The sequence below is a fragment of the Sorex fumeus genome, unplaced genomic scaffold, assembly GCF_029834395.1.
Source record: "Sorex fumeus unplaced genomic scaffold, SorFum_2.1 ptg000008l, whole genome shotgun sequence".
Classification (NCBI taxonomy): domain Eukaryota; kingdom Metazoa; phylum Chordata; class Mammalia; order Eulipotyphla; family Soricidae; genus Sorex; species Sorex fumeus.
In genome coordinates, this window is record NW_026606065.1 from 34464048 (window position 1) to 34481838 (window position 17791).

The 17791-nt window shown below is 40.3% G+C and overlaps 1 protein-coding gene across 2 annotated transcripts in view; it reads right to left on the reverse strand.

Moving 5' to 3' along the window:
- The window catches only part of GPC6 (glypican 6), a 1218346-nt gene that overhangs the window by 105141 nt on the left and 1095414 nt on the right, over nt 1-17791 (reverse strand). For both annotated transcript variants that reach the window (XM_056109790.1, XM_056109789.1), the window contains exon 5: nt 15520-15650. In XM_056109790.1, the coding sequence (XP_055965765.1) occupies nt 15520-15650 (131 nt within the window). The remainder of the gene's footprint in view (nt 1-15519; nt 15651-17791) is intronic.

Consider the following 17791-nt stretch of genomic DNA (forward strand, 5'->3'; position numbering starts at 1 on the left):
CCCCCTCTCCCAGAGTAGGTTCTATAGGTTTTGGGAAATGAGGATTTGGGTCTTCCCAGTGATGCTTGGGTCTTACTCCTGGATCTGAGCCCAGGGGTCACTCCTGGTGGGCTCAGGGGACCATATGGGGTGCTGGCAATCAAACCTGGGTTGGCTCAGTATAAGGCAAGCATCCAACCTGTGCTGCCACACAGGGTTTCTTTTCACTCAAAGGTGAAGAACAAAGAAAAAAAAACAAGCAAGTAACAGTTTCCAGTGGTCTCACTTTTCAAATCAATCTCCATTTTCACTCACGGGCTGGTATGATAGTGAGAAAGGCATTGCAATATGCATATTCCATTCTGAAATGTGAAAACATAACTCAGATCATTTATCTTATCTACAGGACACAGTGAATGTGACCTAGATTGAACAGAACTTGATGTTTTGAGAGTTGGGGGCTTTTATTTACTTATTAATTTCTCACATTTCTCACAAAGTTAAAAAATAATCTGTTTATTAGATGACTGAGTGGGGAATTCAAAACAATCTCGCTTATTCCTAAGAAAACAGTAGCTACTGCATCTCCACCGCTCCACAACCACTTTGTGCAGGTGTGGTTATTATTTTCATCAGCGATTGCTATGGTGTAACAGAAAGGTCACAAACAAGGGTTTCAAAGCTTACAGTTCCAGTTTTGAGCTTTCTCCTTACACCTGTGTACTTTGGCATCACTGACATGTTTTTCCAAATTCTCAAGGTTGTTGAGAAAATTACATAATAAGAGGCCCAGGAAAAATACAAAGAACCAACTATTGAGGTGTGTTATCTTAACTGAAGTAATATGGAATTAAACAAGACAATAACAGGAACAAATCAAATCGAGGGATTATGCAGAGTAAGTAATGCAGAAAAAAAATCAAAGCACTCTGACAATAAGGTCTTTGGCATTTTGCTCATCACTGTATCCCAGAATCTGTAAGAGTTTCTAGCACATATTGTTTTTAGGCAATTGCAAGACTATGAAAGATTATGAAGAAATGAAGCTTTCAGTTACAATTTCTCTCCCCCCCAACAATTGTTGAAGGCAATTATCAGATAGACGTCTGTAACAAGAAAGAAAAGATAGGAAATGAAAGAGAACTGAAACTTAATTGGATGTTTGAGGTGGGTATATGATGTGTTTCATATACATCATGATAAGAAATTAATTCTCTTCAAAATCCAAGCTTAACACTTCTTCTTAAGGCTTCAGAAAATACAGTGAATCATACATCCAAGTTAAAAATCATTTGAAATTTCCATCGCTCCATTTATTGCACTGAATTAAAGCAAAGCCAAATCAATAACTTAGTTTAAATGAATAACTTATAACTATGGACTCCTGGTTTGTTTGGGTTTTTTTGATCATTGGAGAACAGTGGCTCATTAACCCTCAGTATCCAGGTAGAGAGGGAAGGAGTTGATATATAGGGTAGAATTGGCTCTTTGGCAGCTGGAGGAGTTCTGGAGATAACTGGGTTCATATCTCAGGTCAAGACTAGTTGGAAACAATGTGATTGTCTGCTCAACTGTCCTTCCTACATTCCCACTGCCATATAAATGGTAGGTGGCAAATCCAACACTCTGCTGAGAGTATCTAGTACCCTCATCTATACTCATTGAGGTTCAACTCAGAACTGGGGACCCAAACTCAATGAGCAGTTGAAATGGGTCTGGTGCAAGGGAACATCAACTTGTTATTAGTGAATAGAGGTGAAAAGCCCTGGGCTCAATCCTCCAGCATGGCCATACTCTGGTCTGTTGCACCAACATAAACACAAAATATTCCATCACAAGTAGTAGTAAGATGAGCGGCATCATTAACCTGACACCAGATCTCATTGTCACCCTGCACATGCCCCTCGGCCCCCCCCCCCATCCCTCCCTCACCACCCTACCCAGTGCCTGACAGTATTCTACTAGTAGCCTAAGAAGCATTTTCCTGAATATAAACTTAAATCTTTTGAATAATGTTTTATTGGTGACATAAAAATCTCTGTACCTGTACTTGCTACCCAAAGACTTTTAATATCAAGGTTTTTGAATGCTAATATTTTCCCTCTTTGTAGTTTGCAGACTTTCTTGATGACGTGCCTTTTAAGAAAAGAGATTTTCATTCTTATGGCTCATTTCTCCCACCTCTTCCTCTCTTTTCCTTTGCTACTAAAGTAGGCTTTTTTTTTTGTCCTTGAAGATTGATTACATTGCTCCCTGAGCCAGCTTCTCTGGCAAACACTTCCTCCCTGGATGGGCTCAGGACTGTGTGAAGAGAATTCTGGGTTCCACAGAATCAAGTCAAGTCATCCATTTCAGTTTTTGCTGTTTTGCATCGACTTCAACTTTCCAAAGCCAGTTCCTGTTGTCACTGTTAAGGTTTAACAAATGTTCTCCTGGTGCTCACACAGCGTGTTTCCAGATATATTAGAAGGGTGGCATACTTCTTAGCATCCTTCCTTCCATAACAGCAAATTCTTTCCATTTGCCAGATTTTTTTTTTCCTTGAAGGTTTTGCATTCCTTAAACAGCAGAATGCCTCATTGCTGGTATTTTTTTTCTTTCCCAAGTGGGAAGTAGGGAGGAGTTGCAAGAATTAAACAAAGCACATTTTGAATGTGGAGAGAAAGAAATCCTAACCCCCGCAGCCTGGGCTAAATGATTTTTCATATGCTCTCGCTTTCAAGGTTGAAAGCAATTTCTTTAAGAACTCTGCAGAATTTGCACAAACATAAATTTCATCGGCCTTGCTTGGCATCATTCATTCAAGACACCATTCAACAAACAGTTGTTGCATGTCACTATGCCAGACATAAGGACTGGGGGTCTGCCAAGTGGAAATGTCCTTGTTTTCAGGGGCTTCTGACTAGAGGTCTAACAATCACAAAAGAATGTGATACGTGTGATGGAAGCTTCCTTGTGGGATAGTAGAAGAGCAAGAGAAAACTCCCTATAAAAATAGTAAAAAAAAGTTTCCTATGATAGGGAAGATGGACGTGGCTCTTAATAACTAATGCGAACACAAAGATTCAGGACTCTTGCATTAAGCTCTAATGATTATTAAAAACCAACTGAATTGTACTAATTTAAAATTTATATAAATTATATTAAAAAGAAAGAAAAAACTATATCCAGAACACACTGATTTCTCATTATTGTACTAATGCCTTTGCTCTTGAGGTGATGTATGCTGATGTGTCTATAATGGGCAACATATTAAGGTGCAATACTTTGTAGATCAGTCACTGTCAGCTTGAAATTAGGCACTGTGGGAGTATTTACACCACAGACATCGGCAAACCCTATAAACTAGCATGCATTCTGCACAGACAGCTGGTTGTGCAAGCTTCATTGTAAGATTATAACATACTAGAAACACATAGTATGTGTTCATTGAGTATTTATGTTATGGTTTGGGAGAGTCAAAAGTCATACTCAGATTTTTGACTGCTGTAGGCAGGGGTCAGCATTCATAATTTCTGCATGTCTTAAGGTGTAAGCGTATTGATAAAGATTATGGAAGCTGAAGAGATAGTCCAGGGGATAAGATGCTTACCTCTCATGCACCTGACAGATTTGATCTCTGACATTACATTTTGTCCCCTGAACCTCATCAAGAGTGATCCCTGAGCTGCTTTGCATGTTTAAATAACAGCTGGTTAGAGTTACCAAATCTTATTAGATTAGCTTTACCTGAGCAGAAGTGTTAAGAACTGGGTAATTGTGTCTTTGTGGTACTGAGCAGTGATTCATTCCTCTAACTTAGTAATCTACTGCCCAGGGAAGTGTATTCTAAGAAACAAATTCTCCTTTCCAAGATAGGAGGAGATTGGAAGAAGACTTGTTCGTTTTTTTTTTTTTAAAGATCTCTCTTTTTTTTTTCTTTTTGGGTCACACCTGGTGATGCACAGGGGTTACTCCTGGCTTATGCACTAAGGAGTTACTCCTGGCAGTGCTCAGGGGACCATATGGGATGCTGGGAATTGCCTGGGTTGGCTGTGTGCAAGGCACCCTACCCGCTGTGCTATTGCTCCAACCCAAGAAGACTTGTTCTTAAGAAGACTCTTACATTTGAAAAATGGGATTGACTTTCAATCACCTGCTCTTGAGTAGGTATCATGAGATGTAATCTCTCCATCTTTTGTCTTGATATTAAGGTAAAGGACTAAAGATAAATCTCCAAAGGTTGGACTAAAGCAATGGCATAGCAGGTACAGCATTAACCTTGTATATGGCTGATTTGATCCCCGGCATCCCATATGGTCCCTGAACCTGCCAGGAGGGATTCCTGAATGCAGAGCTAAGAGTAACCCCTGAGCATCACTGGGTATGCCCAAAAACAAAACAAAAAATGAAACAAAACAAAATATCCAAAGGTTAGAGATAAATAGCACAGCGGGTAGGGCGTTCGCCTTACAAGCGGCCAACATGGCCGACCCGAGTTCGATTCCTCCGCCCCTCTCGGAGAACTCGGCAAGCTACCGAGAGTATTCGATATGCCAGACACAGTAACAACAAAGTCTCCAATGGAGACGTTACTGGGCCCGCTCGAGCAAATCGACGATCAACGGGAGGGCCTTTACTCTTTTACTCTATCAAAAGGCAAAAGATGTGTGTGTGTGTGTGTGTGTGTGTGTGTGTGTGTGTGTGTTATTCCTTTTACATGTAAGGAAATTTAAAACTAGGTTGCCTTTTTCTTTGGGTTCACACTCTCTAAGTGAATCGTAAGCATTTTTCTCAAGCCTTTATTCATTTGAAAGAAAAAATGTTGTTCCTCTATTTCATTCCCTATCTATATCTGAAAATTCTGGCTTTGTTAGCCAATGATATTATAAACCAGAATGCAATTGATTCTGACTTTCTTTTATTTTTGAAGAAATCAAAGAATGAAAGATGTTTCAAGGTCACTGTTTTTTAATGGACTAGTCTAAGTAGAAGATTATAATATTCTTGGTGGAATCTTATATATTAGAAGTTGATGACAAAATGGGAAACTTGAAGTGAACTGCAGGAGAAAATATTCCAAATCTAGAAATCATTGAGAACTTGCTCTTTCAAAAATAAATATAAAGAAGAATAGAAATAGAACCTACAGCTTTATAGTCTGACCACTTTTTTGTCCTCTGAGATCAGCCACTTGTCAATGATACAGGCTGATTACTCTCTCCATGTACCAGCAATGTGGACAAGACAGAGGACTCTGAAATTCCTTTAAAACTGTGATGTTGGCCAACAAGCCCAGACTAGTCTTGGTCTGAGGGCCTTATCTCCATCCCCCGGCTCGTCCCCTGAGTCTGCTTGATTCTGATAAATGTTCACTATGAATTTATTCCTGGACTGTGCTGACCCATATCTTAAGGCCAGGCAGAAAGAAGTGTCTCTTTTGTGTGACCCTCTGCCATTGAAAATAACACCATGCATGAGTGATTTTAAATGCAGGTAGAGGTGTGTGTGTGTGTGTGTGTGTGTGTGTGTGGTGTGTATGTGTGTGTATTCACCCTGATTTTCTGATATTCCAGGCTAAAAATAAGCTTATAGCCCAATATATGAGTAAAATATGCAGGTAATGTCTTTAGCATTTACATATAAAGCATAGACATTTTCAATAACACATTATTGAAATGCTTCACTCTTCTATCAGTGTTTTGGTTTGATGAAGTCTATGCTACATGGATTATATAATTTAATTCTCAACTCTATGAATAGGGACAACTAACATCACATTTTTAATGAGAATTAATTAAGTTTAGGTAGATCATTCAGCACTGGTTATAGAACTAGCAAAAAAATCCCATTTCTGACTGAAGTAAAAGTCTAATCTGTTATTGTCAATGCTAATTTCCAAAGTATAAGGGTAACTTTAAATACATTTTAAAGTATTTAAAATTTCTTATTATTGAGGGTTCTCTGACATTTTACTTTAAGGTTCAGAATTCAACTCAGCTGAAATATTTTGTTCTTTGACGTAAAAATTTGACATGTTAAAATGGTCCTCTACAGGATGCACAAAGAATAATTAAGAAGAGACTACTGGATTTCAATAACTTGTATGGGGAGAGGATAAGCACCCAATTAACCATACATAAACAATAATAAATTCAGAGATTCAGAGACAGGAAAGACAAATAAATGCACAGAAATAGAATTTACTTATTTGGACTGTATTTTACACAATGACATCTGAAAGATGGTATTTTATGTTTATCATTTCCTCATGCTATGATTTACACCCTAGTGCTTTGAAAGGGAGAAATATCTAGAGAGTCATCTAGATGTTAGCAATAGAAATGTATTAATTAGCGAAGAGATAATGTCCCTAAAACTGTAATCATTTGGAAGTATAGAAGGAACATCAAACCGGTTCTCATTTTACAGATGAGGAAACTAAGACTCATCAGACAGAGGCAGAAATTATTAAATTTTCTTTTCCACTCTCAGTAACTTTTTAAAAAAACTTCATTTGAGCTATAGATTTGGAAAGAATTGTCTGAAGAAAATTAAGCAGCTGGATGAAGGCCATCTTCTCTTCGGTGATGGGTTCTACCCTCGTCTATAATAAGTATTAACTGAATGAATGGCTTCAATTGGAATTTAATAAGTCTTCCTTCTTAATTTAGATTATATCTGACAAACCAATCTTTTCCTGGATTAGGTCTGAAATTATTCTTAATACAGTAAATTACATTGAGAGAGCTCAGTTTCATCTTCCCTGATAGGGCGGCAAGAAGATTATCAACACTTCCAAAATTCACAGGCAAGAGACTCAGCAAGTTGGATAATCACTTCCCTCTGGGAATTTCTACAAACCTGTAATCTTTAGAGCTGCTTTGTTTTGTGTGTGTGACAGATGAGGAGGAGAGGAAGGTTGCTTTCTTTGTATTGTGTCTTTGTAGTGTGTGTGTGTGTGTGTGTGTGTGTGTGTGCATGTATGTGTGTGTGTGTTTGAGGAGGGTACACCTAGTTGTGCTAGGGGTTATTCCTGGCTCTGTTCTCAACAATGATCCCTGACAGTGCTCAAGGGACTATAGGCAGTGCTAGAAATTTGAATTGGGATTGGCCACATGCAAGGTCTTACGTTTATACTATCTCTCTGGCCCCAAGGGCAGTTTCTTATCTTTGATGAAGATTGTGAAATTGGTGAATGTAATAAGCTTGATTGCTTGGTTGGTACTGGTAATGCCAACATCATGTGTCATAATACCTATTTCAGTAGGTTCCTTGTAGTATAATTTAGGCAGTCACCCTTGCAGGGATGGTGAATATCCCCCCCCCCCCCCCACACACACACACACACACACACTACAGTATCTCTGGTGCTGGTGGGAAGATACTTTTGAGGAAATGATGGTGTGCTGGGAATACCTTTGTCTTTGGATCAGAAGGTTCTGGGCTGCAAGCCCAGCTCTATCACTTGTTAGTTGTATGCTTTCAGCTATCTCAAGCTATTTAATTTCACAGTCTTTATTGAAAAGTCAAGGAAATATATGCTTTACAAGACTGCAGAGAGGCTTGGGAATAAATATTTAGGATCCCTAGCAAAAGATTGACAGGGGATCAGAGAATGTTTTGTCTTCTATTCTCTCCCTGCTGCTGGTTACATAGTGAGGACACATTCCCTATTTGTTGAATGAAAATAGTAGCAGCTCATCCACTAGTAGCCAGGATCATTGTCATTGTTACTTGGTGATGACATGTCCAAAAAGAACTAAGAGAAACTTGAATATGCTATGACTCCCTGTCTTTAAAATTAGAATGCATAAAATATATGAGTGTAGGGTGTTTGCCTTGCACGCGGCTAACCCGTGCTCCATTCTTTCATTGCTCTTGGAGAGCCCGGCAAGCTACTGAGTGTATCCCGCCTGCAGGGCAGAGCCTGATAAGCTCCCCATGGCATATTTGATAAGTCAAAACAGTAACAAGTCTCACAATAGAGACGTTACTGTTGCCCACTCAAGAAAATTGATGAACAACGGGAGGACAGTGCTACAGTGCTATTAAAATACACATTAAGATATAAAAATAACATTGTGTCAAGGACATGGAAATCAAGAGTTTAAAAGTAGTGCTATAATGTTATCACAAAAAAATATTTTAACTTGATCTACAAGTTGGTGTGGTCCAGGTTTTTTTATTTTTTGAAAAGAATGTCAGGGGTGCCTCAGACCCAAACAATCAGCTATGGTGCCACAGGAGAAGCAAAAGAGCCCGACAGTATTTATGAAAACAGATTTAAGTTAAGATTGGAAAGTGACCATGGTGACAATAAATCTTTTTCACTGGTTTATAAATCCCATTAATTCAGGGTCCCAATGATTAGGTACAAAAAGTTAGGACTCCCTTCTAGAGATACAATAAGAAGAAATTAGGGAGGGAAAGTTTCCTGTCTGGAACTGTGATGTGTTTACCTTTTGTTCTCAGGTCAAAAAAATACATGAGCTCTGGAAAGAAAGATGGCGGCCGCATGGGAGCCTTGTGGACAGCAGGTATGAGCCGGGAGTTGGGGGTGACAAAAACCTCATGGGAAGGGGGGCGTTCCGGCCTGTCCTTCACGCCCTACCGAGGTCACCAGTTGCCCCCCACGAGCGGCTCTCCGGCACGGCCACGACTCCAGAGCACAGAGACCAATCTCTTAATTATCTGACTCTCAGTAGAAATACTTCCAGGGTTAATAAGTAAAATAGCAGAAATCCAAAACTGTGCGGCTGCGATAGCGGTCACGCAACAACATTTAATTCTTGAACCCAGCTGAGAAAGCAAATCATTTCACAACGCTTTTTCAGCATGTCTGATCGGGGGTGGGGGGTAAACTCTAAATAATAATGGTGCATCTTTTATTGAAACAATGAATCTAGTCAAAGTAGATAGAGTGTTAACTTAGAACTCATCTGCCTCACAGGAATGGGGAGGGGTGGGAGGTGGGGTTCTATTGGGGTTCGTGGTAAAAAATAAGTATTGGTAAAGGGAAATGTGTTTGATATTTACATGACTGAGACCTAAACCTGAAAGCTCTGTAACTTTTCCCACAGTGATTCAATAAATAAATAAATTATAAAAAAAATACATGATACTTTCCATGTAGTGCCACTTGTATGTAAATTTCATGACTTCATCTTTTCTAACAGCTGCATGGTACTCCATTGTGTAAATGTACCAAAGTTTCTTTGTATGCTGAAAGTAGACTATAGACCAAACATGATTGCCACTTATTGCCTCTTTTGCAAACCACAACACCCAAAAGGAGAGAGAGAACAAAAGGGCATGTCCTGCCACAGAGGCAAGGTGGGATGGGGGGATGGGGGTGGGAGGGATACTAAGATCCGTGGTGGTGGAAAATGGGCACTGGTGGAGGGATGGGTACTTGATCATTGTATAATTGAAACCCAAGCACAAAAATTTGTAAGTCTACTACTGTACCTCATGGTGTCTCACTAATAAAAATTTAAAATATAAATAAATAAATAAAAAAGGGCGGAACAATAAAACTTTGTACTATTTTTATAAATGAATAAATGTTCTTATTTATTTATTTATTTTTTATTTGCCAGCATGGTTTGGCGCATGCCTCAGGCAAACGCAAGCTAACATCAGAGCTCGCGAAGCAGTGTAGAGATGCGATCAAGGAAGACCTCAAAGAGAGAAGAGCAGCATCCATCACATACTCCAGAACGGCAATGGAGAAGATTATCCATGACTTCTACTCAAATCTCTTTGATAGCCATGTCCACTTGCCGACATACCAAATTCCACAGGATGGATATGTCATTCCCAACGTTCTTCCTTCCAAAATCCGACACGCCATTTCGTCGGTAAAGAAACAAACAGCACCCGGCCCAGACAAGGTCAGACCTGAACACCTGAAGAACCTGCTGTCAGTACTCATCAATACACTGGCTCGGCTCTTCACATGCTACCTGTCTGAATGCAAGGTTCCATCCCAATGGAAAACCAGCAGGACCGTACTACTGTTCAAGAAAGGAGACATCCATGACATTGGCAACTATCGCTCGATCTGCCTATTGTCTGTCATCTACAAGTTGTTCACTCGAGTCATCCTAAATAGGATTGGCAGAACACTAGATGAAGGACAATCATGCGAGCAAGCCGGGTTCCGCAAAGGATTCAGCACCATTGACCATATCCACATGATAACCAAGCTCATTGAGGTTTCTTGGGAGTTCAAGATGCCACTCTGTTTAAAGTTCATTGATTTAAAGAAGGCCTTTGATTCTGTTGAGACGGAAGCGGTCATTGAAGCCCTAGCCAATCAGGGCATTCAAGCCCAATACATCAGGATCCTCCATGAGCTGTATTGTGGATTCACTACCAGGATCTCACCATTCTACAAAGAAGTAATCATTGATGTCAAGAGAGGGGTTCGGCAGGGTGATACCATTTCACCGAAACTCTTCAGTGCCACCCTCGAGAACATCATGCGATGACTGGAATGGGAAGGAATGGGAGTGAAGATAGATGGTCGGCAACTACACCACCTCTGCTTTGCTGATGACATTGTTTTAATAACACCAAACATCAGCCAAGCGGCACAAATGCTGGCTGACTTTGACCGTGAGTGTGGAAAGGTAAGACTACAGCTGAATCTTACGAAGACAATGTTTATGAGAAACAGCCTCGTTCCTGATGCCCCATTCGCTCTCAACGGAACGACCATCTCCAAATGCAACAGCTATGTGTACCTAGGTCGAGAGGTCAACATGACAAATGACCTGGCACCAGAGCTGTGCAGGAGGAAGAGAGCGGCTTGGAACGCCTTCAAGAACATGGAATAAATAACTAAGAGGACGAAGAACCTCCGGCTCCGGGCACATCTCTTTGATTCCACTATTCTTCCTGCATTAAGACCTGGGTCCTACGCAAACAGGATGAGAACACTATTCAGGTCTCCCAAAGAACGCTATTCAGGTCTCCCAAAGAAGAATTGAAAGAGCTATGCTTGGAATATCACATTTCACTTAAATGAGAGAAAGAATCCGGATTTCCAACATCCATCGATGATCAAGAATCAGGGACGCTGTCTCATTTGCCAAGGTGTCAAAAATCAGATGGGCTGCATCAAGTCTGCCGGAGGGGAAAGGGTGTTGCCCCATTCGCCCTCTCCTCTCTGGAAAGAAAGATGGCGGCCACATGGGAGCCTTGTGGACAGCAGGTATGAGCCGGGAGTGTGGGGGCGACTAAAACCTCATGGGAAGGAGGGCGTTTCGCTCCGCCCTTTACGCCCTACCGAGGCCACCGGTTGCCCCCCGCGAGCGGCTCTCCAGCACGGCCAGGACTTCAGAACACAGAAACCAATTTCTTAACTATCTGACTTTCAGTAGAAATACTTCCAGGGTCAATAGGTAAAAGAGCAGAAATCCAAAACCAACATTTAATTCTTGAACCCAGCCGTAGAAAGCAAATCACTTCACAATGCTTTTTCAGCATGTCTGATTTGGGGGGGGGGTAAACTCTAAATAATAGTAGTGAATCTTTTATTGAAACAATGAATCTAATCAAAGCAGATAGAGTGTTAACTAGAATTCATCTGCCTCACAGGGACGGGGAGGGGTGGGGGGGTGGGGTTTTATTGGGGTTCTTCATGGTAAAAAATAAGTATTGGTAAAGGGAAATGTGTTTGATATTTGCATGACTGAGACATAAACCTGAAAGCTTTGTAACCTTTCCCACAGTGATTCAATAAATAAATAAAAAAAAAATCAGATGGGCTGGTCACATAATGAGATTTAAAGATGACTGCTGGACTAGAGCTGTTACTGACTGGATTCCACGGGATGTCAAAAGACCGCGTGACCGCCCACCTACCAGATGGTCAGACTTTTTCATCAAGATCATGAACGATCGGTTTGAGGCTCTTCATGTTCCCAGAGCGAACAGATGCCATTGGGCTACACTAGCACGCGACAGGGACAAATGGAGACATTACTGGCGCCCGCTCGAGCAGATCGACAACTAACGGGAAGTTAAGTGATTAAGTGATTTATTTTTGGATTTTGGGCCATACCCAGGGGTATTCAGGGCTTTCTCCTGGCTCTGAGCTTGGGGGACCATCTGGGATGCTAAGAATCAAACCCTTATTGGACACATGCAAGGCAAATGCCCAGTCCCCTTTACTAGCTCTCTGGCTCCTACTTTGTACTGTTAGTCCTCTAGGAAAGTTTGGAAATAATGCATGATCAGACTGGATAAATATTGCATCAGAACTTAGAATTGAGCATGGTGGGGAGTACTAGGTAAAATTTCAAAGGGAATCAGACAGTAAGACTGACAACTTGAGTTCTGTTGGCTTGGCCAGCTGTATTTCCTAACCTTCTTCTGTATGTTGTATGGAAGACCACTGAACCTTTTCTAAGTAGTCGACTTATTTTGCAGACTTTTGCCAACCCTCCACCTTTGTGTGAGATTAGCACCAGAGGCAACCCCGTCATTTAAATGAGGTGATGGAAATGTGGACTTCAGAACCAGATAGCCTATATGTGCTCCAGGAAGCCACAGAAACCCTTGGTTAGTTTCTTAGTTTTTCCTAAGCCTTGATTTCCTTATCTGGAAATAAGAAAATAGCTTCATCTCAAAAAATTATATATTAATTTTATAATTAATATAAACAAACAGTATTATAATTATATAAACAAAGTCTTTGGCCAGGAAAACACTCCATCAGAATTTAGAAATCTAGAACGTCCTTGTTGGATGAAACTATTTAGCAATAGGGTATAAGTGTTCCAAAAAAGGGGGAAAAATCCCTATTGTCTAGCTCATAGCTAGAAAGTTGATCATGGCTATCATTATTAGACATTATGAAGAGTTTATCCATCATCTCAGGGAAGTGTTTTACACAATGACAGGACATATTTCAAATTCTATTCTATCAATGAAATTAAACCATTAAAGAATATATATTTCCTGTCAACAAATCCAATTTTTTTTTTCTGTGACATGATGTAAATTTCAATTACTTTTTGCCTTTCTATTACATTAAGAGCTGATATTGGTTTTTCCTCAATCAAGCTTTTTTCTTTTTATTGAATCATCGTGAGATACAGTTACAAAGCTTTCATGTTTGAGTTTCAGTCATACAATGATCGAATACCCATCTCTCCACCAATGCACCACCAATGTCCCAGTATCCCCTATCTCCCACTCCTCCCCCTGCCTCTATGGCTGACAATTTCCTCCATACTCTCTCTCTACTTTTGGGCATTATGGTTTGCAATATAGATACTGAGAGGCTGTCACGTTTGGTCCTTTATCTACCTTCATCACACATCTCCTATCCCAAGAGATCCCTCCAACCATCTTTGATTTACTCTATTTCAGCTGCCTTCTCCTCCAGCTCATGAGGCCTATTCTTTATTTAATTTTGTTTTTTTAATTAAATTTTTTTTTTTTTTTTTTTGCTTTTTGGGTCACATCTGGTGATGCACAGAGGTTACTCCTGGCTCTGCACTCAGGAGTTACTCCTGGCAGTGTTCAGGGGACCATATGGGATGCTGGGAATTGAACCCGGGTCAGTCGCGTGCAAGGCAAATGCCCTACCCGCTATGCTATCTCTCCAGCCCCGAGGCCTATTCTTTAATGGAGTTTGCCTCCAAGCTTTCTTTCCCTCAGACCCTCAAAGCTCTTCATACTCTCTATCCCTTTCTCTATGCCAAGGCCACCTGATACACTTTCTTTGTTGTGATCTCATTTAACATTTTAGTCTTAGTATTTTGTCATACTCTTTGTCATATTCCTCAGATGAGCTCTCACTTGATGGCGATCTTTCTCACGAAGAAAATCTTTTAAAAATAAACCCATTATGACTATTGGAAAAGTTCACAGAAATGTTTCACCCACATTCTTTGTAATGGAAGTTTTAGTAGGTTCTCTTGACTTGTACTTGCAGGCTCACACCAGTAGAAATCTCGGCTTCTGACTGTTGGTTGAAAACCACAATCATGTCTGTGCTTTTCCTGCCCTTTGTGCTACAACAGCTTTTGAATATCAATCACCGTAGCATCTGGTTACCCAAGCACCTGGAATATTCTGCCTCTCAAAGCAAGGTTAGTTCGTTTCTAGGCAAGGAAGAGATGATTGCGATTTTTGCATAAATAGCAATACCTCTTCTCACAGATGCCCCAAATGTGCTATTACCCCAACAGGAGATGGTAATTACTTTTAATTTGTTTTCTGTGGGAAGGGGGCACATCTGCTAGTGCTCAGGGCTTACTCCTGGTTCTGGGCCCAGGGATCACTCATGCTGGGGCTCAGGAGATCATCTGTAGTTCTAGACATGGAATTGGGTTTAGCTCATGCAAGGCTGTCAGTGTCTTAATCTTTGTAACATGACTCTGACCCAGGAGATGGCAATTTGGAACATCTTCCTTTAAAAGTCAGAGGCCCATGAGAACTCAAATCTAGGACTGGGAAACTCTCCCAAGGAGACAAGGAACACAGGTAAGATTCCTTCTCATCTTTCCCCCCCCCCACCACCATTCCTATCCCCCTGAAAACACCAAATCTGCTTCATCTTCCTCTCAGCCAAGGGGATTTCATGGGATTCCATGGCTTTTCTCCTCTGCTCTGCAATTTTTCCTCACTCCCTCCTTCTTGGTTGGCTTGAAATCTCTTTTGCAAAGATAAAAAATAAAGGTAAACAAACACCTTTGTGCCGGACATATTTTTCTGTGAATGAGTTTCAATTAAAATGCACATTCAGTCAACAGGTTACAAGGAAGGACAGAGATTCAGTAAATGTTTCATGACTGGGAGAGGAATAGAAGGGCATGGTGTAGGGTTTTAGGTGTGTGAAAAGGGGTGATGAAGGAATACGCTGGCTCATTGCAAATGTCTCAATTTTGTTGAAGGTGGTTCATGTTTATCTTCCACCAGGTGGGCACAAATCAAAAGGGTTCACCTGGTACTTATATTCTGCAGCTGCAGACCCAAAAAGCTCTGTCTCATCTGATTAATAAAAAAGGTGCCATTTTTTCCCCTTTTCATGTCTGCTTGACTTCAGACAAAGGCACATTCACCCCTGAAGATTCATTAATGAAGGTTATGCCATGATCTTAAACAAGAAAGCCAGCAGGAATGTTCAATGAGTTACCATCGAACCTACAGAAGGCTGGCCTGCTTTTCACAGCTGAAGATATAATTAGAAGTCACTAGAGAGCGAACAGGGTGAGGTTGTGCAGAAACTCTGAATAGTAAAAAGAATCCCCCCAAATTGCTTACAAATGTGGGGGATTAGCCTCAATAGACTTGAGGCGCTGGGAAACTTTTTAACAGCCAATAATTTTTTCATGATTGAGTAGTTGTGAACTAAAAGATTGCTTCCTTTCTCAATGCCATTTTGTTAGACGTTTTTAATGAAGTAGCAAATTTGTGGTTTGACAGAAAAAACTCACTGACAACATATGAGACTTTATAATCCCAGCCGCCATATCTAGTTACTTCATTTTCATGTGACTGCACTTTCCTCATTAGTAGATGGATGACTAATGCAAATACCTTTGCAGACACCTGCATGCTGTTTTCTTGCATGTTCATAATGGCTTCGGAGATCTTGACATCTATAGGGTCCATGACTGACTCAATGTTGAACGGTCCTTCCAGGCGCTCAGCCACCAAGAGCATTGCATCTGTTAAAACACAAGAGCAGAATACATTTGTAGAAACAGGAACTTCAAGTCCTTAACCTGGGTTAATTTCTAGCACAACTGGTGGAGAAAAGATCCATTCAATCACTGACTTTTATCCAATCCAAAATGGAATTGCTGACTAAATCTTAAAAATGAAAAAAAAAGTCTTTTATTTTTCTTTGATGATTTCAAATTATTTTATATGCACAGAACCCAACCGCAAAACTGGTTCAGATGAAGAGTTGAACTACTGCACAAGAAGCTAAGAAGCAGTAACAGTATTGGGTTAAGGATCTACTGCATATCCAAAAGGGAGTCTAACCTTGTCCTCAAAAGTAGGGGGAAAATTGAGACAATGAAAGAAACGCCCATGTGGGGTTTGGCTCATGTGTGTCAAGCCCTAACTCATGCACATGTGGATGTGTGCAGCATTTCCAGATCCTCCAAAATACCCTTCCTTTATTTTGTGCTATCATGCTACCTCGTACATCTAGCTGTCTTGAACTCTGACTCCCTTGGTATAGGGAAACGTCTCTTATTTGGTTTTGTATATTCAGGACTTATAGTCCCCTGATCCCCCCAGGAGTGATCCTCTAATGCAGAGCCAGGAGTAAGCCCTGAACACTGACAATGTGACCCCAAAACAAATAAAAAAAACACCAAAACTTGAGGGCTGGGTCACATGTTTTGCATGTGGGAGGCTATATTTGATTCCTGGAACTAACTAAAAAAGTCTATGAAATTATATTGGAATGAATATCAACTGGGAGATTTTATTTTGTGAAGAAGCTAGTAATAGTGTGATCTAGTGCATGTCCCCATGTGTTAGGGGTCAGTAGGCCCAGTTTTGGGTCCTTGCAGCTTACTAGCTGGTGAGATACATAAAAGGAACTGGTAATGAGGAGTACATGGCAAGTGGTAGCTGTCAATTTTTTTCTTCTCATTTTTTTAATGAAGATATGCCACATCATAACATTATATGGGTTTTAGGTGTACATCATTAAAAGTCAACACATGCAGTTACTACATTGAGTCGGTATGAAAATCCAATTTGATCTGTCACAGTACAATTGTCCCCTTTCATCTTTTTCCCTTCCTGTCTGGGAACCATTGATTAGCATTACAGTAAAAAATTTTGCTTTATTGAGTTTAGTCACTGATTTATTTTCTCTGCATGTGATGTGTATCCAAGTTTGGTGTGGGCAGGAGGGTTGGGTCACACCTGGTGGTGCTCAAGGCTTCCTCCTGCTCAGGGGTCACCTCTGGTGGTGTTTGGGGGACCATATACAGTGGGATTTAATCAGGGATTAAAGCAGAGTAGGACTCATGCAAGGCAAACACCTTAACCTTTGCATTACATCGCCAGCTCCCGTGTACATCCTCTTTTATGCCACAGGAAACAGTTCTACTTTTTGATCACAGAGTCCAGAGGCCAGAGTCCCTCTCTCGCCCAGGACTACATATCACTTGTCTTATGCTAAAGGTCAAAATGCAGCAAGTGAAAGTAAGAACATGGCTAATATGACCTAGGAGTTACATAGTTAATAAATTGCCTTTCTTTTAATGAATTTAAATACCACTTAAAGTATCTCTTTATATGGTGGCTATGGTATTAGACAGCATAGGCTAGACTTTGGAAAGAAATCCAATATATTTCACAATTTTCAATTGCACAAAATATCCTTATATCCTTAGGAGTCGACTTAAGTGTTTACTTTTCTTTTTTCCCAAAATAATGCTTGTGTATAATAAAACATTTCAAAGTACAGAAAAAAAGAAAAACGCACCTATAATCCCACTTCCCAGAACGATACTATCCAGCTTAGCATATGCCGTATATACTTTTCCCCCTCTGAACATGAATATTTTAAGCTTGCAACTAGAAATATACTGTGCATAATCAAATAATCTGTCTTCTAAATGAAATATATTATTAATGTAAAATGCTGTTTATAGTCGCTGTTTTATAATAGTAGTGAGGAAACCAAGTTTTATTTTTATTACATTTCCAACCATGATGACCCACCAAAGTTCATCATCCAAAAATTTTCAGAGGTTTCAGTTATGATTAATCAGGCTGATGAGAAATCTTAAGACAGATCTTGAGACACACAAATGAATCTCAAAACTGGGCAGCTCAT